At 43.9% G+C, this 24,046-nt stretch overlaps 1 protein-coding gene across 4 annotated transcripts in view; it reads right to left on the bottom strand.

Annotated features, from left to right (window-relative positions):
* The window catches only part of EML6 (EMAP like 6), a 204,348-nt gene that overhangs the window by 25,212 nt on the left and 155,090 nt on the right, over positions 1-24,046 (bottom strand). The window contains exons 30-35 of one of the 4 annotated variants that reach the window (XM_088478002.1): positions 13,547-13,625; positions 11,988-12,121; positions 5,148-5,242; positions 2,427-2,447; positions 1,278-1,451; positions 793-1,001 (exon numbers count right to left, since the gene is read on the bottom strand). In XM_088478002.1, the coding sequence (XP_088334128.1) occupies positions 793-1,001; positions 1,278-1,451; positions 2,427-2,447; positions 5,148-5,242; positions 11,988-12,121; positions 13,547-13,625 (712 nt within the window). Of the gene's footprint in view, positions 1-792; positions 1,002-1,277; positions 1,452-2,426; positions 2,448-5,147; positions 5,247-11,987; positions 12,122-13,546; positions 13,626-24,046 lie in introns of all 4 variants that reach the window. The other 3 variants (XM_088478004.1, XM_088478005.1, XM_088478003.1) reach the window with 3 other exon arrangements.

Below are 24,046 nucleotides of genomic sequence, written 5' to 3'. Positions count from 1 at the left end.
TCGTCGCTCGCCGGGTCTCGCGCATGCGCACTTCGGCACCATTGACCCGCTTGCGAGCGTCCAGCACTCGCGAGCGGGTCAGAATTAGGCCCTGAGCCCACAAATGCTGAGCAGCTTTATAGATGTGTCGTCACTCGCCTTTGCTGTAGTGGCGCTAAACAGCCCCTCTCGACGCATCTGGTCACATGAGACTCTGCTAGCACCGGGCATCTTTTTTTTGGGGCAAAAAACGCAACTAAGTCGCAATGCGGCTAGGACGCACCAGGAGACTGTGCAGATTAATTTGATATGTGACACTTTTATAACTGTGTGCGACTGAGTCTCTCAACCAGCATGTGACGTTCTATGATGCAGCGGCCACAGCTGTTTTCCACGCCAAACTTCCGTTTACAGACTCAGGGCCTGATTCAGACCCGCTCATGAGCGCACAGCGCTCGCAAGCGGGTCGATGGCCAGGCAGTGCGCATGCCGCGCATGTGCGAGCCCCGTAGCGAGTGAATTTTCACTCAATGCGGGACTCACTACAAGACAGGATGGCTGTCGATTGTGCTTGACAGCTCGTCCCGTTTTGTAGGCGTGCAGGGAGTGTGGCTGGACAAATGGAGGCGTTCCTGAAGGATCGCCTGCCGTATGTGGGCGGCCATACTGACATCACTATCTGGCGGCTGAAATAATTATGACTACTAGGAAAGCACCAAATAACTGGTGACAAAGAAGGGGGTGGAGTGGTGGAGCATTAAAGCAAATGAAATGAGCTAGAAAGCACTATACAATATGGAGCATAAAACTTACAGCACCAAAGGCAATAGAAAGCATGGTTTGCATTTTGGCATTGTCTACAGATCCGACAATCCCTTTCTTGTAGAGTAACGCACTCCCCGCCAGCGTCCAGAACTTTATGTGCTTGACTCCCACTGATACAAACTGTGTGTCAGAATCCGGACGAAACTCTGCAACAAATATCCTCTCCATGTGGCCTCCTTTACTGGCGACTTTGGCCCCTGGGAAAAGTTTGCACATAAAAAATCAGATAGCATCCCAGACCACGTATACATACAGTACATGGCAATTCTTTGGGCTCTCCCTTCCGAGGAGAATGTGAACATATTTGCAAAGGGAGCCAGCTCCATCAAGTACAATCGTTAAGCACATTGTGGGTTAGGTAATATTCATTTTTAAAGTGGAAACCTTTTAAGTGGTACTGCTTCCTTAATTAGACACCCCTTATCTCTCAATAGATAGAAGAGATTAAACATAATTTCATTGCTGACATTTACCTTCCTGCCATCTCCACACGGTAATTGTATGTTCTGGATCCACTCCTACGGACACCATTAACTTCCCTGTAGCGCTGAAATTAATGTACCCGACCCCTTTGGCATGAAAGCACCGGAGAATGGACAGAGTCTGCTTGCTCATGGCGTCCCAGATATGGATGGAAGGTGTAGCCCCTGCGTATACAACAAAAACAGAAATCCATAATAAAGTGCCAAAAAGGGCAATACGTCTCACAGTCTGCTCCATTCACAGGTGAGCTAAGTCCGCACTCAGCGCCTGTTTCAGACATGTGCGAAATGCCGACATTTACACAGCTGAACGGTCATCGGCCGACTGCGCAGGCATCACCGTCGCACTGCACACACGCGCCCAGGCAGCTTAGCCATATTGGACGCACTGAAGATTAATTTGCAAAGTGATTGACATTCAGGGACCGCTTGGTGGACGGGCGGCAAAACGCAGGCGTGTCACATCTATTTTTGGGGGCGTCTCAGCCTACCATTGTGATCCCGTACGCAGATAAGATAAGATGGTTCCGACATCTCAGTACAGACGGCAATTCTGCGCGACCATAGCGCTGCTCAGTTGGACGATTATTGAATGATCTGCGACAGCGGTTGTCTGTCTGTGTGGACGCAGTTGCTTGGATTTGCCATGACGCCGGTGGGCGTCTCAATAAGTGACATTTGCATACTTTTGCACAGCAGCCGTGTGCGAGACTGCGGCTGCCATTGCATTAGCGTACATATCTGAATCAAGCCCTCAGCCAATAAGATCAACCGCAGATACGTTAAAGTTAGGGAGCCCTGGCGGATATTGAGGAGTGTCAGCCGTACAGAGTGAATGTAGACCTATGTAGACATATAAAACTGCTTACACATATAAACGCATACTAGAACAACATCTACAAGTTAGAAATGTACTACGCAAAGCTAAATCCACATACTACAAGCTTGCCGTAACAGGTGCACTGTGATTTATGGAAAAACCACTAGTCTAGGTAATGTGTGAGACATCGGGGTGGAGGTCACCATGCAGGGATTGGGACATGGCTGATGTGGTTCTGGGCCCAATACAGTAACAGACATAATGATTGGGCCAGAGGTGACCTGGAAGTACACACACGACAGCTGTGGGGTCAGCCTTACCTGAATATTCGGTACTTTCACCTGCGTCGTGAGAGCAATGGTAAATGGGGAAGCGTCAGGGCTAACCAACAACTTAAATAAGTAATACTTCTAATGCTGAAGCAAGATAAATCAGCATTAGCGGCATGCAAAAACAAAATGTACAAAGTATGGAAATGATTGGAAAAGAAAGAAATATAGAACTATTGTTTAGTGGATAATGCTACAGAGGTTAACAGAAAGATCAACAAAGCTCATTGTTACTGATCACTTGTCTGTGACGCTATAATAGATTCAAGCTTGAAAAATAAATATTTTTCAGCGATATAATACATTGGGCGGTATCCAATAAGCCCCAAACATTGTTCGGGCGCTAATGGATGCCCGCGATCGGCGAAAAATGGGTAGTTTATATTCCCTTGTTTCTCGCCGATGTTTTATTTTCACCCTATCCAGTTATTTCTAACAAAATAAAAGGATATATCTCACGAAAACATATAGGGTCCGCGATATGTTCGCAGACCTATGTTTCTTCGCCTTTTTTGGGGGTGAAAAAACGGCACTTATCGTGGATTATTTTTCGGGACACATTAGGTCCCGAAAAATATCCACGATAAGTGCCGGCGTCGGGCGGCACTTCGGGGTTAACAGGATAGCCCCCCTGCCATCAATTAGCAGCGCTACTTGAGGGGGGGTATCCAATTAACAGCGCTGCTAATTGGATACCCCTCTTAATATGGGATTTAAAAGTAAGTATAGTTGAGTGCTGCAATTTATTATAAACAATGTATGACTTTTAATATACAATACAATTAAAATGTACTCTCTCATTTGTATCTTATTGACTACGAAGAACCTTTAGTTCAAACCCAAACATACTGTAGGGGGAGATGCAGTGTAAAGCGTAGATACGTGGACTAGGGGAGAAGTTGCCCAAAGCAACCAATCAGATTTGAAGTAGCATTTATCAAGTACATTCTATAAAATGAAAGGTAGGAGCTGATTGGTTGCTATGGGCAAATTCTCCATTGTTCCTCTTCTCCATTCTTTTCACTGCTTGGTACATCTCCTCCAAAAATGATGAACAGTGACAGCAGCAGTGACACTAGCTTCAGTGCCTTTACTGCACCCTAGTGGGCATTACTGGGTGGCAACTGGGCATGTAAGAGAATCGTCTCCTGGGCGTGTAGCCAGAGCTACACCATATTCTGAGCCATTATGCGTATGCCAAGCGGACGTCTATTTTAGTCGTATCCCCTGCACCTAGCATGGCGGAAGTATAAGTGCAGATAAGAGCGATGAATGCTGCGCAAGCTGTCGAAGGCTGGGGGCAGGCGCAGTAGCAGAGGTTCGCGTGACTCCAAATACGGGCAGATACTCACAGATACTCAGTCGGCATTTGGAATTTCCGCAGAGTTGCGCGCGAGTCACCATCGGGCCCAACATAATAACATACATATTTTGAGGATAGTTTCCTTTGGTTACTATGCAACCAAGACTATATAGCCGAAGACCGATTTAAAATAGCGCGATCCGAAATGTAACTGAGGAAGGGGATCGTTTATTTTCTGTCAATTTACGGCAAATTAAACCAGCCGCCCAGAAATATTATTTTATGTATAGCTGCAAAACTGTGAATGGAGGCTTGTGTATCACAGCTGTGTTCAAGTGCAACTTTCATGCATTTACATGGATGACCGTGAAGCCCAACTTTGCTGGTCTTGCATCGGAAAGGGACATGAGGTGGGAGGTGGGCGATGGAAGAATGATGCAAGACGCTGTAGCAAAGTTAATGCTAAGTGTGCAGTCATGTCTTAGTTTCAAAGCATCGTCTTGTAATACACACCGCAAGCTTTCCCAGTCATAACGTACAATAGTGAGACACAGTGTCCTGAAGGTTGTTTTACTGTGCATTACCTCAAATCACTAGGAAAGGACTCCGACCATACTTAGGGGGGTATTTATCAAAGACTGGAGAAAGAGAAAATTGTGAGAGATAAAGCACTATCCAATCAGCTTCTAACTTACATATTACAAGCTGTGTTTGAAAAATTACAGTTAGGAGCTGATTGGTTAATACTTTTTCTCTCACAATTTCATCTCTTATCGAGCTTTAGAACATAGACCCCTTAGAGCAGGGGTCTTCAAACTTGGCCCTCCAGATGCTGTGGAACTACACATCCCAGCATGCACTGCACATAGTTTTAGCATGCTGTTATATCAAAAAGGTGGCAGTGCATGCTGGGATGTGTAGTTCCACAGCAGCTGGAGGGCCAAGTTTGAAGACCCCTGCCTTAGAGGGTATTTGCCCTCATGCAAAATTTGTCATGTGTCCTGGGCAGTCGTGTCTGGAGAATGGAAACCACAGCAGCCTGCGCCGAGAACACTGTTTTCAGCGATACCCTCCGCCATTCAACTATTTAAGGGACGGAAGGTCAATAGTACAAAAGCTGCTCTTGGGTGGAAACCATTATTAATAAATTATAGGCAGCAGGACCCATCTGTTCCAAAGACTGGGAAAAGATGCTCTCTCATTTATCATATCATCATGGGCCTGGTCACTGGCCCGACAGACTTCACCGTACAGTCATACAGGAGATAAGGTGGAGCCAACTGCGTATTTAGTTCTATCCATACCGTTGGCCATGTGGTTGCATTACAGCTATAGTACTGCAGTGTAGGACACTAATAGTTGGTTCCTCCGCCTGTGCTGAATTTCATCTGTGTATTTTGATATCTTACCGATTTGTCCAGTGGCAACAACATTCTTGTATTTTGGATGTTGATTGGCGGTCAGGCAAAGTATATCATCGGTGTGCTCCAGGTAAAAGCTCTGACTTCCTAGTTTTAATACAAAATAGAAAGTGAATTAGCCGGTGGCAATACAGATCAAAGGCCTGATTCAGAGATAGGAGTGAATTTTTTTTAAAAAGAGCAAACAAGGAGCAATTTGCTCTTAGAAGAAACCATTTTGAGATCCAAAAGGGACCAGCAGTACGTTTTAGGTCCATTAACTAGATGGCTCCTGGGAGATGGCTAATATAAATGTTCATGTTGTAGCATTGACTTTAATGTATATAAAAAATACTCCCTTTAGGCATTTTTTTTATATTTTATTTTCTTACATCATGGAATCAAAAATGGATTTATTCTGGGTTTATTCTGGAATTCTTACCACCGATCAACGCAGACTACTCGGTCATGTTGCATAAATAGCTATTGTGCCACCCAAGCTCCTGATGGTCTGTGTCTTATCTTGGAGACGAAGGGCAGCCCATGTGCTAAAATATGCAAATATCGCAGCCGCCTGGATTTGTATGGAGATGTCTACCGGCTGGCTTTGCAAATCCAAACAACTACTTACAAAGATGCAGCATCGGCCGCAGGTCAGTCGATTATCGACCCTCTGAGTAACCCTATGGTTGTACAGAATGGCTGCGGGTACAGAGACGTTGGATCCATTTTTACTGCGTGCGGGATCGCACTCACAGACTGAGATACACCCCCGAACACGGTCACGACATGCATGCATTTGAGCCGCTTCCCCCCGATTTGCCGCCAACAAGTGGTTCCTGTCTGCCAATCACTGTGCGAAGAAATCTTCACTGTGAGCGCCCATAAAAATGAAATGACGCATGCGCAGATTCCAGATAATTAATCGCTTAACTGCATAAAACATCGGCATTGCGGCCACCTCTGAATCAGGCCCAAAGTCCTTGATTGGCTGTCTGGCTATTATATACCAGAATGCCTGATTTTGACCCATCCGGGGCTCTTGGGACCCAGTTTCATTTAGGCTTCTGCGGTTTTATTTAAATTTTTTTAAATCCCAGTGGACCACGTTGGACCATGCCAGGTACGTTTTCAGTTAGGGAATTCTATTCTTTTTTCTTGTCTTTTTTTTTTTTTAACCAATGGGGGCACTACTGTCTTAGTATATTAACGAGGCCGCGGGATATCTAGTTAGAGGTCAATATTTCATGAATTCTTTTAATTGGGGTCGCAACATTTTTCTTTTATTGTAAATGGGGGCACTAATTAATTAATGCAAGTTTTATTATAGGCCCCAGAAAAGATTATTTTATTTTATACAGGGGCGCGATTGTGGGCCTGATTCACTACCAATTGCAACTGCGAATGCAATAGCGATTACGTACGCAGTCTCCCTGCGGTAGTATGCTAATCCATTGCGATCGCTATGCCCTCGCAGCATAACATAAGGATGAAATAATTACAGTCGCACAAGAAACATTACTTCTCAAATAAAGAGAACATCAGAACCCTCCTATTAAATATACAGAGAAATTCAAAAGTTTGATTGAGGGGTGCTACCACTGACACCTATATCATATGTACAGGAAAAGAGGGACAGAATTGAAATGTCATATGTGGTGCACTATTTATTAAAACTTAACTTTTATTCTTTTATAGGTTAATACCCATTCGAGAGAAAGGAGCAGCGAAAATTGTTTAAAAATTAGAAAAGTGTGTCACAAAGAAAGAAAATGTAATTTAAAATGAATCGCGGCGCCTGTATCTTGACCTACTGTGTCACAATAAAGATTGACTGACACCTATTTGTGACTATGTGTCTAATGTACTAAAGGCCATGATAAAGCTTGTTAGCGAAACGCCGCGTTGGTAGCGGCGTGTGTGATCTGACCACATGTCTGTTATATGTTAATACTGATATGAGTGTTGTTCTAAAGAATACACCAACATTCAGCAATAGGGAAGAAACTATACCCAATGAATATGATTGATGGGAACGGTGTTAGCGCTTACACTGACATTGCTATATCTGCATATTTCCCAGAAGCTCTGGCTATAATAGGAGAGGTCTCCTCTACAAGCAAAAGTTTGAGATTAATAGCTTGTTCATCAAAGGATTTTATCCTTTAGATACCGTGATTAACAAAACATAACTATATATAGTGCTCTGGCAGATATTATTAGTCAGAATATTATTCACTCTAAATACAACAGTGTACCAGGAGAATTACTCCTTGATGTTAACTCCAAGTTGATGGTGAATAACAGAATAAGTTTGAATAAAGATATACATTATACATCCCAATGTGCTGATATATAATGAGCCCTGTGACTTGGTGGATAAATAACTAATCAGACAGCCTGTGTAAGGATTATCTGTGTGTGAATATATGACTACATGATATGGCAAAAACCCTTAGAAGCAGCTTTAAACCACTCAGTAATTAATTGACTGAACTCTGAGAATACTTGGTATTAAATGGATTATTTGTGACTTGTATGTGTCAGAACTATGAATTCAGATTAGGTAATTGAATACTTTTCATATTTAGTACATTGGGCTGATTCAGAGCCGGACGCTATTTGCGCTCGCTCGTTCAGAAAAAGGGGCTGGCTATTTAAATTGAGCGCTCGCTCTTTGCGGTCTGTTGACGCCTCTATGTCTGAGCGAGCGTCCGAAACATGCGCTCGCTATTTTGTAAAGACGCCCCTTGGCCGCTCGCATCACACGTCATCTCCGCTATTTATTTGATTAATCGAGTACATCGAAAGGCGTATGAACTGCTCGCTATTCTTGTGGTAGCATTTTCCTACCGCAATCATGCGAGCAGTTCAGGCTAAAGGACAACCAAGTGACATGGTCGATGACACTGCTTTGTTAATTATGCACACCCTTAAAACGCCCGTTTTGACCGTTAGGCACGCCTGCGTTCGGATCTCCACTCCCCGTTTTCAAGCACCTTCCCCTGTTACCACCCACAAACGCCTCATTCTGTCACTCAAATTAGCAGGCACTCGCTATTTTGCGAGCACACGATTTCCGACAGCACTGACTGGTTGGCGCATGCGTACTAAAACCCATACGCATGCGCAGATGTGCGAACATCGCTCGGAGAGAACGAGCGGCCGCTTACGAGCGGCTCTGAATCAGGCCCATAGTCACAAACAGGTGTCAGCCAATCTTTATTGTGACACAGTAGGTCAGGCTACATACTCCGCAATTCATTTTAAATCACACTTTCTTTCTTTGTGACACACTTTTCTAATTTTTAAACAATTTTCGCTGCTCCTTTCTCCCAAATGGGTATTAACCTATAAAAGAATAAAAGTTAAGATTTAATAAATAGTGCACCACATATGACATTTCAATTCTGTCTCTCTTTTACTGTACATAACATAAGGATGCCCATTTGACCTTACCCACATCTGTAATGTTTAGCAAGACTGGGAAACCATTGGTACAATCGGGTACCATCGCAGCCTCACGCAACCTTGCACAAGCTCTGTCCTTACTCAGGAATTGCTAACTTCCTTGCACGATATAAATGCTCAGGCTGCGTAAGGCATTGCAGTGGGTAATTTATGCACGCCCATGCAACGGCAGTCACGCCTGCGTTTCGCCGACCACCCGCCCATCACCTCCCACAAGTGGCAATTCCTGTCAATAACTCTGCGATGGGTCTGCGTAGTCCCTGCGATCGCAGTCCTGATCGCAGTGGACGGTTTGCGCATGCGCACTGCGATGCATACGCATGCGGAAAACGAAACAATCGGCCGATTGCGTGCGTAATCGCAGTTGCGATCGGTAATGAATCAGGCCCTGTATTAGCTATTACCCTTGTGTACACAGGTCAGGGGTACTAGGGACTGCAGCTATCTTGCGGCCAGAGACACCCTCTGTTGTTCGGTGACTATCTGAAGTGTGAATTCAGTGCTTATTACATCCGCCAATTTGTGTTCAGAACACTGAAAAAAAAATCGGTGAATTGTATTTGAAAACAGCGATTTTCTGGCAACCCGTGTTCCATTACACATAGCAATAAAATACGAGGCTATTACATCCTCCCGGAAGCTTTATAGTACATCCTCCCGGAAGCTTTATATTACTTTAACGCAAATAAAAAAAAAAAATAGAAATAAAATCTGACAAAATGTGAAGGCTGAGGATATAAGAAGATTTGACAACCAGACTTTTAAAATTGCCTGGTGACTGTCAGCTCCATCATAAAGCAATTGTGAGAATATGGGATAACTGAATTTGTCTAAAACAGGCTATTATTATTATCATTATTATTATTGTTATTATTATTTGTATTATTATCATCATCATCCAAACTGAGCATCTGTGTAATAAGGACACTTGTTAGGAGGTCACCCGGAACTTTGACAGCGTTACAGTCTTTCTTGTATACAAAAGTAGTTTGGTACAAGTCTACTCTGAACATCGCACCAAAAATACTATCCCTACAATGAATCATGGTGACAGAAACATAGGGCCTGATTCAGAGCTGGACGCTCTGACAAGAGCGCTCGCTCTGAATCAGGGCCCTCCAACCTAAAATTGGAGCGGCCTCCTGGCCGCTCGCATAGCTGTGGGTTACCACCCACAGCTTATGCGAGTGGCCAAAAAGATGGTCGCGATGGTCAAGACCATCGGGCTTGCGACGAGACCCTGCGGTAGGGTCTCGCTGTCGCAAGCCCAGGAGTGCTTCTGGCTCTATCAGAGCCAAAAGCACTCCCACTGACATCACTAGTGATGTCAGTGGGGCCGGCCCCAGACGGTAGGCGTTCCCATGGGAACGGCTCCGTCTGGGCAGCAACGCCCCCGGCACGCCCACCACAGGGGGCGTGCTGTCACTCACCATTGACAGCACGCCCCCTTTGGTGCGAGACCCATAGCGTCGGCTTGGCCGTCGCTATGCGGGTCTCGCGCATGCGCACGACGGAGCTCCCTCCGTCGTGCGCATGCGCACTAGGGCACCATCGACCCGCTAGCGAGCGCTCAGCGCTCGCAAGCGGGTCTGAATCAGGCCCATAATGCCATGGGGATGATACTCAGCTTTATTTCTATGAAAGTAAATTTGCAGGATATCCCCCAAAACACCCTTTTTTTGGAAGATATCTTCAAATTTATAGAATCCCCCGAATGTATCAGCATTCCGGAGACTGGCCCCAGTAGCTAATGCTATCACAAGGTGGAATTAGCTGCTGCTGCCTATGGGCTACAGATCACAAAAAGTACCAGGAGAGGGATCCCTAGCATCCCGCCCTAGCACTCTATACTCAGACCACACATGCACAGTGGTGCTGAAGGAGAAGTGAAGGGTTTGCATTAGGGTTGTGTATAGATCCCCTTCAGTTAATGTGCCTGGTACACATGCAAAGGTATACAGCTTTCCCATCGGGTTGAGTATGAAATGCAGACGGCCGGGAAGCCGTCTGACTAGATCCCGACGCCACAAGCCCGAACGCTGAAGATCCCGTACTGGCAAGTACCCTAACCCTCCCTTAGGGGTGCCTAACCCTAACCTCCCCCCGGTGGCACCTAATCCTAACCTCCCCCCGGGGGTGCCTAAACCTAACCCCCCTCTCCGCCCCCTAAACCTAACCCTCCCGTGGTAGTGCCTAACCCTAACCTCCAACCGGGGGTGCCTAAACCAACCCCCCCTCCCCACACCCTAAACCTAACCCTCCCTGGGTGGTGCCTAACCCTAAGTCCCCCCGGGGGCCCCTAAACTTAACCCTCCCCCCCTGCGGCTAAGCGCTAACACTGCGCGACTTACCTTTGTTCGGGAAGCCGTCTGTCTAGATTCTGGTGTCGGGATCCCCTCCCATCGTATACCAGAGACATAAGATAAGGGATAACACTGCAACATTGTCTATTATAAAGATGAGGACTGCACTAAGCAATGTAATGTATGTTTGTATGCATGAAGAGCGCCTCAGCTACAGCCCTAGGGTTAATTAGGAGTACATACAGCTAGAATTAGTCACAGATAAGATAGTGACCTGTATAGTGCAATTAGCATGAGGCTCAGAGTCCTCCTGATGGTGGCGAAAGCCACCTGATGTGGGGTGGGGACCCCTCCTGATACCCCTGATGGAGGTGAAAGCCACCTGATACCCCTGATGGAGGTGAAAGCCACCTGATACCCCTGATGAAGAGGAAAACCACCTGATGTGGGGGCTTTGAGGACTGAGTTTGAGTCAAGATACTGTAAGACTGCTACTGTGGTGGGACTACAAATCACAAAATGCCCAGTCTACTGCCGGCTGCTTCACATGCAGGGAAGTTGCTCCCCCAAAGATCTGCCTCCAGATTCAGTCACTGGTCCCCATGCCCTCTTACCCGCAGCTCTGTCTGGTGCATCCTTCTTGATATCCAGCTCCTGGAAGATCTTAAGCTTGGGCCCGCAGCACAGGTCCGCGGCTAGAGCTGCCGCCAGGGAGGAGTGTGACGGGGAGTTGTGGGTGAGGGGGGCACCGTGTCACACTGGCATAAGAAGCTGCTGAGGAGCAGCAACACCAATAAGCGGGGACAGGCTATAGGTGGACGGAAGCGGCAGCTGATGGTCTGACATGGAGCTCTCCACTAGTACATGGTTATGGTGGCTTCTCAGGTGCTGGGAAGAGGTGCCATGTATTGGGTGGCTGTGACGGTACACTCCGGGTACATAGTTACAGCCCTAAGTGGGGTGAATATATTGTGGGCAATGGAGAAGGTGCCCCTTCAGTGCTGGCGCCTGGTGGCAGCCGTCTACGTGTCTCTCATAGTTCTGCCCCTGTTGTGACGGCAGAGCATCGTACTACGTACCTGAAGAAAGGCTCTGCACGATGGCAGCTGCAGCTGTGTGGTAAATAATATCGGCGCCATCATTGAGATAATGCAGGTTGTTACGGCAATCGAATCCTCTGTACCCAAACACATGCTCCAAAGAGAGCTCCTGCAAGACAGTGCAAGGCAGGCCCTGAGAGTCATGTACTAACACAATGGTACAGTTACATGTCTGTAAACAGATGCAGAAAATGTTGGCATCTTTGCCTCCTGTCACCAATCTGCTATTACTGTCCATTGACACATTTAATCAGAATTTATAAAACATAGAGCTTTTTGCACTCACTGGCTGGCTCCATGCCCGCACTCCATGAGTATTGCAGGACAGAACCTAATATAATTACAGAGCTGGGTACTTCCCTGTTTTATAATCAAGTGACTGAAGTTGAACATTCATTTAAACAAATCAGTACTGTTACAGATGCTTACAAACGATATACCAAACGGTCAGAACACCGACAGCCGCATCCCGACGGTCCAAATCCCGACAGATTTAGGTAAATGTTCTAACCCTCCCCCTAACCCACCCCTCCGGCAGCCTTACCCTAACCCACCCCTCCCACAGCGTAACCCTAACCCACCCTCCTGCAGCCTAAGCCACCCCTCCCCCCTAGTGCCTAACCCTAAGACTCCCCCTAAAACTAACCAAAGACTTCCCCCTAACCCTAATACTTACCGCTGTGTGACATATTGAAAGCATGACATAACCCCTTGAGTGAGTGCTCAAATGAGGCCCTTAGCATTCATAATTATATATGTAAAAATTCCCACGACCTTCACAAAACCTATGCACTATATAAAGTAGCCACCTGCTTCACAGCATCCTGTACTTATAAAGCACCAGAGGAACATGGACATGACCTATTACGAATACTGGCCCTGATTCAGAGCCGGACGCTCTGACAGAGTGCTCGCTCTGAATCAGGGCCGTCTCTCCTCCTTTTTGGAGCGGCCATCGCGACCATCGGGCTTGCGACGAGACTCTAAGGTAGGGTCTCGCTGCCGCAAGCCCTGTAGTGCTTTTGGCTCTATCAGAGCCAAAAGCACCCACTGACATCACTAGTGATGTCAGTGGCCGGCCCCAGACGGTAGGTGTTCCCATGGGAACGCCTCCGTCTGGGCAGCCACGCCCTCGGCACGCCCACCGAAAGGGGGCGTGCTGTCAATCACCATCGACAGCATGCCCCCTTTGGTGCGAGACCCATAACGACGGCTTGGCCGTCGTTATTCGGGTCTCGCGCATGACGGAGCCGCCTCCATCGTGCGCATGCGCACTTGGGCAACATCGACCCGCTTGCGAGCGCTTGCGAGCGCTCGCGAGCGGGTCTAAATTAGGCCCACTGATCACACATTCTGTGCCCTTTGTGTACACTTTATTTTCTGTTTATACCAAGTCTACTGTACACTGTAGTCTTATAGCAGTTGCTGGTGAGCTGAGACTCATGCGAGCTGTAATTGTAGCTGCAGTGCATTCATCCATAGAGGTCCATCCGAAATCCTCACTGGCGGGCTGAGCACACTGAGTTTCACCTACCTCAACCACCTTCTTCTTCTTATTGATGTTATTCTTCTGTAGCTTCTCTGGCTGAGGAGCCGCTCGGCTAACCGATGGCCTAAAAACATGTACATGGGAAACTGTTCAGAAGAGTTACAGCAAGTGAGCGAGGTCATATTTAGAAATGTCATTACCGTGTACTAAGAACGCTCATTGCGAAATGAAGACTTAAAAATAAAATCAGCAACTGCAAACCAGGATTTTCCTGCCCCTCTATCCGCAAACCACAGTTATACAGAGGGTGGGAGTAAGAAAACCAGGTTCTCAAACTCGGTTCTCAGGACCCCAAACAGTGCATGTTTTCCAGGTCTCCTCACAGAATCGCAAGTGAATTAATTAGCTCCACCTGTGGATCTTTTAAAATGTGTCAGTGAGTAATGACTACACCTGTGCACCTGCTGGGTGACCTGGGAAACGTGACCTGTCTGGGGTCCTGAGGACCAAGTTTGAGAACCACTGCTCTAAAGAGTACAAGCGGAGATGTTGGCTTTAGTAACCAATCAGATTACAGCTATAATTTATCTAGCCCATTATATAAACTGATTTCTAGAAGCTGATTGGTTGCTACGAGGAGCACCTCAACTTGTGCTCCATGGGCCTGACTCAACACGGATCACTATTGCGACCGCAGCTGCGATTACGCACGCAGACCCGCTACAAAAATATATGAATGAATGCAATCGCAATGTCGTCGCAGGCCAACATAAAGACGCCCACTTCCCCTTACACACATCCGTAATACCTTGCAAGTTTACAAAAACATCGGTACCATCGGAGCCTCACGCACTATTACACAAGGTCAGACCAGTACACAATAATCGGCCGTCTGTGTCTGAAATCGCATTAGCAATAATGAATGAATCAGACCCTATATACGGATTGATAACTCTCCCAATGGGAAAAGTAGTTTGCAAAGACCTAATATATACATTTAACATAATACCTTTAAATTCTGCAAAGTAAGTAGATGTAAGAGAGAGCGCCCCCATGTACAGTACAAAACTGTCCTTATCATAATAAGTGGCTAGAATACTGTGCTGCTACTAATCGGATACCAGTCGATTGGTCAACAATAAAAAGGTTGATATTCAGAAGGTCGACACATCCTGAATGTTGCCAGTAAAAGGTCGACATGATCATTAGGTCAACCATATACATGTATTTAGGTGGAAGGGTTAAATGGTCGACACAGTCAAGGGTCAACATTTAACATGTTAACACTAAAATGTCGACACATAGTTTCCCGTCATTGTTAGGGTTAGGCTAAAATAACAAAAAAAAACATGTGTCAGCATTTTAGTGTTGACATTGTAAATGTCAACCATTTCACTGTGTTGACCATTTAACCCTATCGACCTAACTACACGTCTACAGAATGATGATCGAACTAATGACCATGTTGACCTTTTTACTGTTGAAATTCAGAACCAGTCGACATTCTGGTGTTGACCATGATTCATGATGATAGGTAATGATGATGATAACTCTATTAACGTTAGGCTTTTTCCACTTTATTCTTTGAAAATTAGCTAATTGAGGTAACTAAATGAATTATTATTTCAATTGATTCCAGTAGATGCTAATCAATGAAAAATGAGGCTAAAGGTGCGTACACACTAGACGATATTTTGCTCGATTTGCCCGATTTCGACGCATCGGATCAACAAATTGTGTAAAATATGTCCAAATCGTCCACTCACGATGCTGATGTGCGTCCCCGTGGGTCGTACAGCAAGATCTGCCAATCTCGTGAATAAGATTCAGGTCGTTGGTCAGATCGTTTGTCAGATTGGACCGTTTATGCAAGATATCGTTTGTCTGGGAGTGCAGGGGAGTTGCCGGGGGAGTTTGAGAGAGATCGTTGACGACATTGCATCTGTTGTGAGTCGTCTAGTGTGTACGCAACTTAAGAAAAGAGAACTGTGGAGGCTAAATATGAGAAGGGATAATGTTGATCAGACCTATTTATAGATGGAAGCTGCTATTTTGGCTCTAGCAGCAGAATGTAGAAGGAAGCTATTTCCATGCAGGAACTGCCCCGTGATTACCATATTAACTCCCATGGTTATAATTGAATCTAAAAACAAATCAATTAGGAAAACCATCATTGGAGGATTGGCAATGAGGACAGAGCAACATTTCTTTTAAGGTCACTCAAGATTTTAGAGATGACAGCTGCCACTGAGAGGTTGTTGTGGCTTCTGTCCACCTAGTGGCTCTCGTCTTTGTGGTTGTTATCTGGAAGGCACTGGCTCATATGAACCCTTCTTTAGCAGAGAAAAAATTCCAAACCACGGCTGTCCCGCAGGAGGACACAGGTGCCGAGCCATTATGGCTACCTACTTCTGCATTCATTCCCATTAGGGATGGCCATTTGTGGGTTAACCATTAATGGTATCATCGGTGGTCAACCATGATGGTATGAAACCTCCGACCGGGAACCATCAATGTTTTCTTTGTGGGTCACATTGGGGGGGGGGGGGGGAAGAGTTAGGCTCTGTGTCCCCGGCACCAGGGAGACCATTGCGGGCTCTGTGCCGTTGATGGCAGTGAGACATCAGATCTCCCCAATTGATGGCAAAACTATCACCCACCGGTGGTTAACCATTGATGCTTGTCATCCATTGATGGTTGATGGCCATCCCTAGTTCCCATGATAGCTTATCATTGTACACATAAGTACACGTTAGTGGTGCTGTATAACAGTGCTTCTGCACACATTACCATATTATTTTGCTCACAAGTTCAACACACTTTATATTTTGTCCACGTCTTGGAAATTATGCTTCCCTGCTGAATCAATCACTCAACGGTAAAAAAAAACATTTGCAATAATACAGAAAAATAAAGTAACTCATCAATCCACAAATGCAATATTAATAGCATTTTTTTATATGATCTGTGCAATGTTCGTAACAAGAATTATCACAATATTCAACGTTACCTTGATCCCCTTGCGAGCAGCAAACAAAACCAAGTAACAAACTTAGTAAAACTTTGCTGAGAACACCTGACCATGCGCGTCATGCAAAAGCGAGGGTCAAAATGAGCTTTGATTTGCTGAACAAATCAAATGAACGCATGCCAGCAATTGTCAGGACACATACGATAGAGTGCACTGGTCTGGAAGGGTCAGGGGACTCTCACTAGTTGGTATAAATCGGGATTAATCGCACGGTATGTGATAAAAGCGCTGAGGAACTGGAGAACAGCGAGACAATGGAGCCTATTTACTATGCTCGAGATCTTTCATTGCTGTATAATCCTTATTGACGTTGATGGTTTTGAGCAGTGGAAATGTGATTCAAATGAATAATATAAGGTGTGGAATATACACAAGTCACCTCTGAATGATGCAGGTCCTATACTCAGGGCATTGTTAATTCTCTGTCACAAAGTTGCATTATTAAAAAGAAACAAAATAATAATAATATATTGTTTTTATTACAGTAGTGTGATATATTTGGGGGATTTGGTCACTACTTAATATCACAAATTGAAATAACTATATACATTTGCCTTTTCCATGAATTCTCATGCTCAGCGCAGACACTTCAAGGGGTATATTTACTAAAGTGAAAGTTTTTAGAAGTGGAGATGTTGCCTATAGCAACTAATCAATTTCTACTTAACATTTACCTAGCACATTCTAGAAGATAATAGCTAGAATCTGATTGGTTGCTATGAGCAATATCTCCACTTCTAAAAACTCTCACTTTAGAAAAGCCACCCGTTAGTGTCTTTAGAAGTCGGACTCGGCAGCTGCTGATTTAAGAACTTTAGGGGAGATTTATCAAAGCTTGGAGAGAGATAAAGTACCAACCAATCAACTTCTATCTCTCATTTTTCAAACACATCCTGTAAAGTGACAGTTAGGAGCTGATTGGTTGGTACTTTATCTCTATTCACTTTATTTCTCTTTAAGCTTTAGTAAATCTGCCCCAATAACACCAGCAGCTGCATCGTTAGCTGTGTGAGCCAGGCATACAAGTCATAGAAAACTCTGATTTATGTCTCTTTTCATTTGTGATATTAAATAATGTCCAAAAAAATTAAAAATAATAATATTCCTTTGTGTAATAATTGAATGAAATTCCGATATTTTTTTTTACTAACACCTAACACTTTCATGTGACTAATAACATTATGCTGGATTGTAATATACTTACTGAGAGCTCCCTACTACAGATATCCTGGTTTTTGATCCAAGGAATCTGGTGTAAAATGGGTCTGATTCCAAGTCAGATGGATCTCTGTGCACGGATGCAGCCGGTGAGTTGTAGCGTACAGCGCATGCACAGGTCCAACAAACTCATTTCTGCGTATGTGTTGTATTCTGAGTTGGACGGATCAGTCTTTTGGTGAAGTAGGCGTTTCAGGGCAGGAACTGGAGAGCAACAATGTGATCACACCTGTTTTGACTTGTGGGAGTGTCCTGGGCGTGTCATCAGAGTGTCCTGGGTGTGTCATCAGAGTGTCATGGACGTGTCCTGGGCATGTCATGGAAGTGTCCAGGGCAGGTCATAGGAGTGTCCAGGGCATGTCATAGGAGTGTCCAGGGCATGTCCTGAGCGTGTCATCATAGTTTCCTGGGCGTGTCATCAGAGTGTCATGGGCATGTCAGCAGAGTCTCATCAGAGTGTCCTGGGCATGTCATCAGAGTGTCCTGGGCGTGTCATCAGTGTCCTGGGCGTGTCATCAGAGTGTCCTGGGCATGTCATCAGAGTGTCCTGGGCGTGTCATCAGTGTCCTGGGCGTGTCATCAGAGTGTCCTGGGCGTGTCATCAGAGTGTCCTAGGCGTGTCATCAGAGTGTCCTGAGCGTGTCATCAGTGTCCTGGGCGTGTCATCAGAGTGTCCAGGGCATGTCATAGGAGTGTCTAGAGCATGTCCTGAGCGTGTCATCAGTGTTTCCTGGGCATGTCATCAGTGTCATGGGCGTGTCAGCAGAGTATCATTAGTATCCTGGGCGTGTCATCAGAGTGTCATGGGAGTGTCAGCAGAGTGTCATTAGCAGACCTCCAACATGACCCATTCCATTAGGTACAAAATGCTCTGCTCCTGGACTTCCTTCTTGAAGACACCTGTGCTGAAACAAACTTCTCATTAAATAACTGGCTCAACACAGGTGACTGCATCATTAATTAGGTGGGAAGTCCAGGAGCAGAGCATTTTGTACCTAATGGAACGGGTCATGTTGGAGGGTAGGCATTAGTGTCCTGGGCGTGTCATTAGAGTGTCATGGGCGTGTCAGCAGAGTCTCATCAGAGTGTCCTGGGCGTGCAGTTAAAGTTCCCGTGCGACTGAGTCATGCTTACGGAGAATGGAAGGCTGTCTCTGATGGATCTCTTGCACCTATCAGGGGGCTGGTGCAAGTGCCGGTTAATAATGATTGCGGTGATTGGTCTAAAAATCAGTGGGCGACACCGCTTGAAGACGCACGTACCCATTAGCTGTACGGAATCTGACATTAGTATATTTTAGTAAATCAGATTTACGCAACTGCCCGCAACTACAGCCGATTTACGCCTGACTCGGAATCAGCCCCAAAATGTTGCAATGTTTATTTTTTTAAAATACTGTTTTTTTTATTTTTTTAGTAGTTGCTTAGTATATAGGCCCCAATGCGCAAGCTACTCTCTAAAGTATGAGGACAAGGGAAAGCACTGCTGATAATTCTGGAGCAAAGGGAGGTGTTGGCTACATATAAGTGTCCTGCCTGTCATTTACAAAGCATTATAATGTCTATTCTACATCGCCCTATCTAATATCTATCTATCCATTTCATATCTATCTATCTATCTATCTATCTATCTATCTATCTATCTATCTATCTCACATCTATCTATCCATATCATATCTATCTATCTATCAATCAATCTCATATCTATCTAATATCTATCTATCTATCTATCTATCTATCTATCTATCTATCTATCTAATATCTAAATATCCATCTCATATCTATCTCATATCTATCTATCTATCCATCTCATATCTATCTAATATCTATCTATCTAATATCTATCTATCCATCTCATATCTATCTAATATCTATCTATCTATCAATCTCATATCTATCTAATATCTATCTATCTATCATGTATCTAGCCATCTCATATCTATCTATCTATCTATCTATCTCATATCTATCTATATCATATCTATCCATCTCATATCTATCCATCTCATATCTATCTAATATCTATCTATCTATCCACCTCATATCTATCTATCTAATATCTATATATCCATCTCATATCTATCTATATCATATCTCTCTATCTATCCCTATCTATTTATCTATCTATCTATCTGTATCATATTTATCTATCTATATCATATATATCTATCATCTATCTATCTATCTATCTATCTATATATCTCATATCTATCATCTATCTATCTATCTCATATATATAATCTAGCTCATATAATTCATCTATCTCTATCTATCTCATACCTATCATCTATCTATCTATCTATCTATCTCATATCTTTCATCTATCGATCTATCTATCTATCTCATATCTTTCAGCTATCTATCTAATATCTATCTATCTATCTATCTAATATCTATATATCTATCTATCTAATATCTATGTATCTATCTCTCTCTCTATCTATCTATCAATCTCATATCTATCTAATATCTATCTAATATCTATCTAGCCATCTCATATCTATCCATCTCATATCTATCTAGATCATATCTATCTATCCATCTCATATCTATCTATATCATATCTATCTATCCATCTCATATCTATCTATCTATCCATCTCATATCTATCTATCTAATAACTATCTATCTCATATCTATCCATCTATATCATATCTATCTATCTCTCTATCCCTATCTATCTATCTATCTATCTATCTGTATCATAATTATCTATCTATCTATCTATATAATATCTATTTATATATCTCATATCTATCTATCTATCTATCTATCTATCTCATATATATAATCTAGCTCATATAATTCATCTATCTCTATCTATCTATCTCATATCTATCATCTATCTATCTCTCTCATATCTTTCATCTATCGATCTATCTATCTATCTCATATCTTTCATCTATCTATCTATCTATCTCATATCAATCTATCTATCTATCTATCTATCTATCGATCTCATATCTATATATCTATCTAATATCTATGTATCTATCTCTCTATCTATCTATCTATCATCTATCTATCCATCTCATATCTATCTAATATGTATCTATCGATCTCATATCTATCTATCTAATATCTATCTATCTATCTATCTAATATCTATCTATCTATCTATCTCATATCTATCTATCTATCTATCTATCTATCCATCTCATATCCATCTATATCATATTTATCTATCTATATCATATCTATATATCTCATATCTATTATCTATCTATTTATCTATCTCATATCTATCTTTCGATCTCATATCTATTATCTATCTATCTATCTATCTATCTATCTATCTATCTATCTCTCATATCTTTCATCTATCTCTCTATCTATCATATCTATCTATCTATCTATCTATCTATCTATCTATCTCATATCAATCTCTCTCTCTCTATCTATCTCATATCTATCAATCTCATATCTATCTATCTATCTATCTATCTATCTATCTAACTATCTATCTAATATCTATGTATCTATCTCTCTCTCTCGCATTCTCTCTATCTATCTATCTACCTCATATCTATCTATCTCATATCTATGTTTCTATCTATCGAAAAAAAAATGAACAAAAATCTTTGTACACAATTATGAAAGTTCTTCTGGTACTCAGTCATACCACTGCCTAAAAAGGAAATCAATTTTATATGTACATGTATTTGGCCCTAAAGACTTGTTACAAATTCTGGCCACGTGTAAGATTTCAGAATACATTATGTGACAGAAAAGAGTGGGGTTTATTTATTGAGAACTTTTGAAAAATAAAAGGATTGGGTACAAATGAGTGCTACAGTAAAATGTCTTTGCAAAAATTCACCCAAAAACTACAACCCGATATTCACAGTCCTAGATAACACGTGTTTTGGTTTCATATGATGGTAGCAATGACAGCAATAGTAACACGGAGGTTTCAAAGTTACCTATTTAATATATATATATATATATATATATATATATATATATATATGTATGTCTGAAGCTTTTCTTACATTGTACAGACTTGGCATTCTAAACACATGTCCTAATGTCAATATGATGTAAATAACTGTAACTACAAACATTATGGGATTTTTTTTTACTAAGCTTATGGTTCCAAAACCTGGCGCTTCCGATCGTGATAATGCTCGAAATTTAAAAGGGTAATGTTTTTACCAGCAATGTTTTTACCAACCGTGATTTGCTAATACAGGTTGAGTCTCCCATATCCAAATATTCCGAAATACGGAATATTCCGAATTACGGAATAATTTTGGCATGACTGAGATAATAAAACCTTTGATTTTTGATGGTTCAATGTACACAAACTTTGTCTAAGGCACAAATTATTAAAAATATGGTATAAAATTACCTTCAGGCTGTGTGTATAGGGTGTAAATGAAACATAAATTTATTTCATGTATGTACACAAACTTTGCTTGAGCCACAAAATTATTGAAAATATTGTATAAAATGAGCTGCAGGCTATGTGTATAAGGTGCATATAACACATATATGCATTCTGTGTGTATATTGGGGTCCCATTCCCAAGATATTTCATTATGATATGCAATTATTCCAAAATACGGAATATTCCGTTATCCAAAATACCCCTGGTCCCAAGCATTTTGGATGTGGGAGACTCAACCTGTATAATCATTGCCATTTTAATTTCGGGCATAAACACGATCGGAAGCACCGGGTTTTAGAACCCAATGCTTAGTAAATAAACCTCTATATATTTATGTGGATTGGGTTCGCGATCCCGGCGCTGATAATGCTGGCGGTCAGAATTCAGGCAACATAACTCCGATGTTGAAAATCCTGACGCATTCAGGTGAGTATTCTAACTCTCTCCCAATACCTACCCCTAACCCACCTTTCCCGCAGCCTAACCCTAACGCCCCCCACAGCCTATCCCTCCCCCCTCAGCCTAACCCTAACCCTCCCTTCAGCAGCCTAACCCTAACCCGCCCATCCCGCAGCCTAACCCTAACCCTCCCTCCGGCAGCCTAACCTTAACCTGCCCATCCCACAGCCTAACCCTCCCCCCACAGCCTTACCCTAATCCTCCCCTCCCGCAGCCTAATCCTAACCCTCCCCTCCCGCAGACTAACCCTAACCCTCCCCTCCCGCAGCCTAACCCTCCCTTCCCACACCCTAACCCTCCCGCAGACTAACCATACTTTCTCATAGCCTAACCCTTCCCTCCTGCAGCCTAACCCTAACCCCCCCACAACCTAGCCTTAACCCTCCCCTCCCGCATGCTAACCCTACCCCTTCCACCACATCCTAACCCTCCCCTCCCGCAGTCTAACCCTAACCCTCCCCTCCTGCAGTCTAACCCTAACCCTCCCCTCCCGCAGCCTAACCCTACTTTCCCATAACTTAACCCTAACCATTCGCTCCTGCAGTCTAACCCTAAACCCCCCACAGCCTAACCCTAACCCTCCCGCAGCCTAAACCTAAACCTTCCCCACAGCCAAACCCTCCCCTCCCGCAGCCTAACCCTACCCCTTCCACCACAGCCTAACCCTCCCCTCCCGCAGCCTAACCCTACCCCTTCCACCACAGCCTAACCCTAACCCTCCCCTCCCACAGTCTAACCCTCCCCTCCCGCTGCCTAACCCTCCCCCTAGTGCCTAACCCTAACCCTCCCCCTAGTGCCTAACCCTAAACCTAACCTAACCCTCCCCTCCCACAGTCTAACCCTCCCCTCCCGCTGCCTAACCGTAACCCTCCCCCTAGTGCCTAACCCTCCCCCTAGTGCCTAACCCTAAACCTAACCTAACCCTCCCCTCCCACAGTCTAACCCTCCCCTCCCGCTGCCTAACCCTAACCCTCCCCCTAGTGCCTAACCCTAACCCTCCCCCTAGTGCCTAACCCTAAACATAACTCTTTTCCTAATAGTCACCATCGGGATTCTGGAACCTGGATTCTGACTGTTGTGATTCCGACGCGGGGATTCTGACTGCCAGCATTGTGTGCACCGGGATGCCAACTACATCCAACAAAACATAGGGGGTCATTCAGACCCACTCGCGAGCAGCAGTACGCTCGCAAGTGGGTCGATGTTCCCCACTGCGCATGCGCACGACGGACGGAGCTCCGTGCGCATGCGCACGACGGACGGAGTTCTATGTATTAATGAATGACTGGCGGGATAAAAGAAAAGAAAATAATATTTCTGTATTTTTATAATCATTTTATAGCAACGTGGAGGTTTCTGGTAAATATAACCCATATTTTTATTCCATTACATACAGAATCCAGACTAGGGGGTACATTTACTAAAGTGAGAGTTTTTAGAAGTGGAGA

This window comes from Taudactylus pleione, unplaced genomic scaffold, assembly GCF_031769625.1.
Source record: "Taudactylus pleione unplaced genomic scaffold, aTauple2 ptg000206l, whole genome shotgun sequence".
NCBI lineage: Eukaryota > Metazoa > Chordata > Amphibia > Anura > Myobatrachidae > Taudactylus > Taudactylus pleione.
Note: the sequence above shows the minus strand (reverse complement) of the source record. Positions and strands in the feature narration are given on the sequence as shown.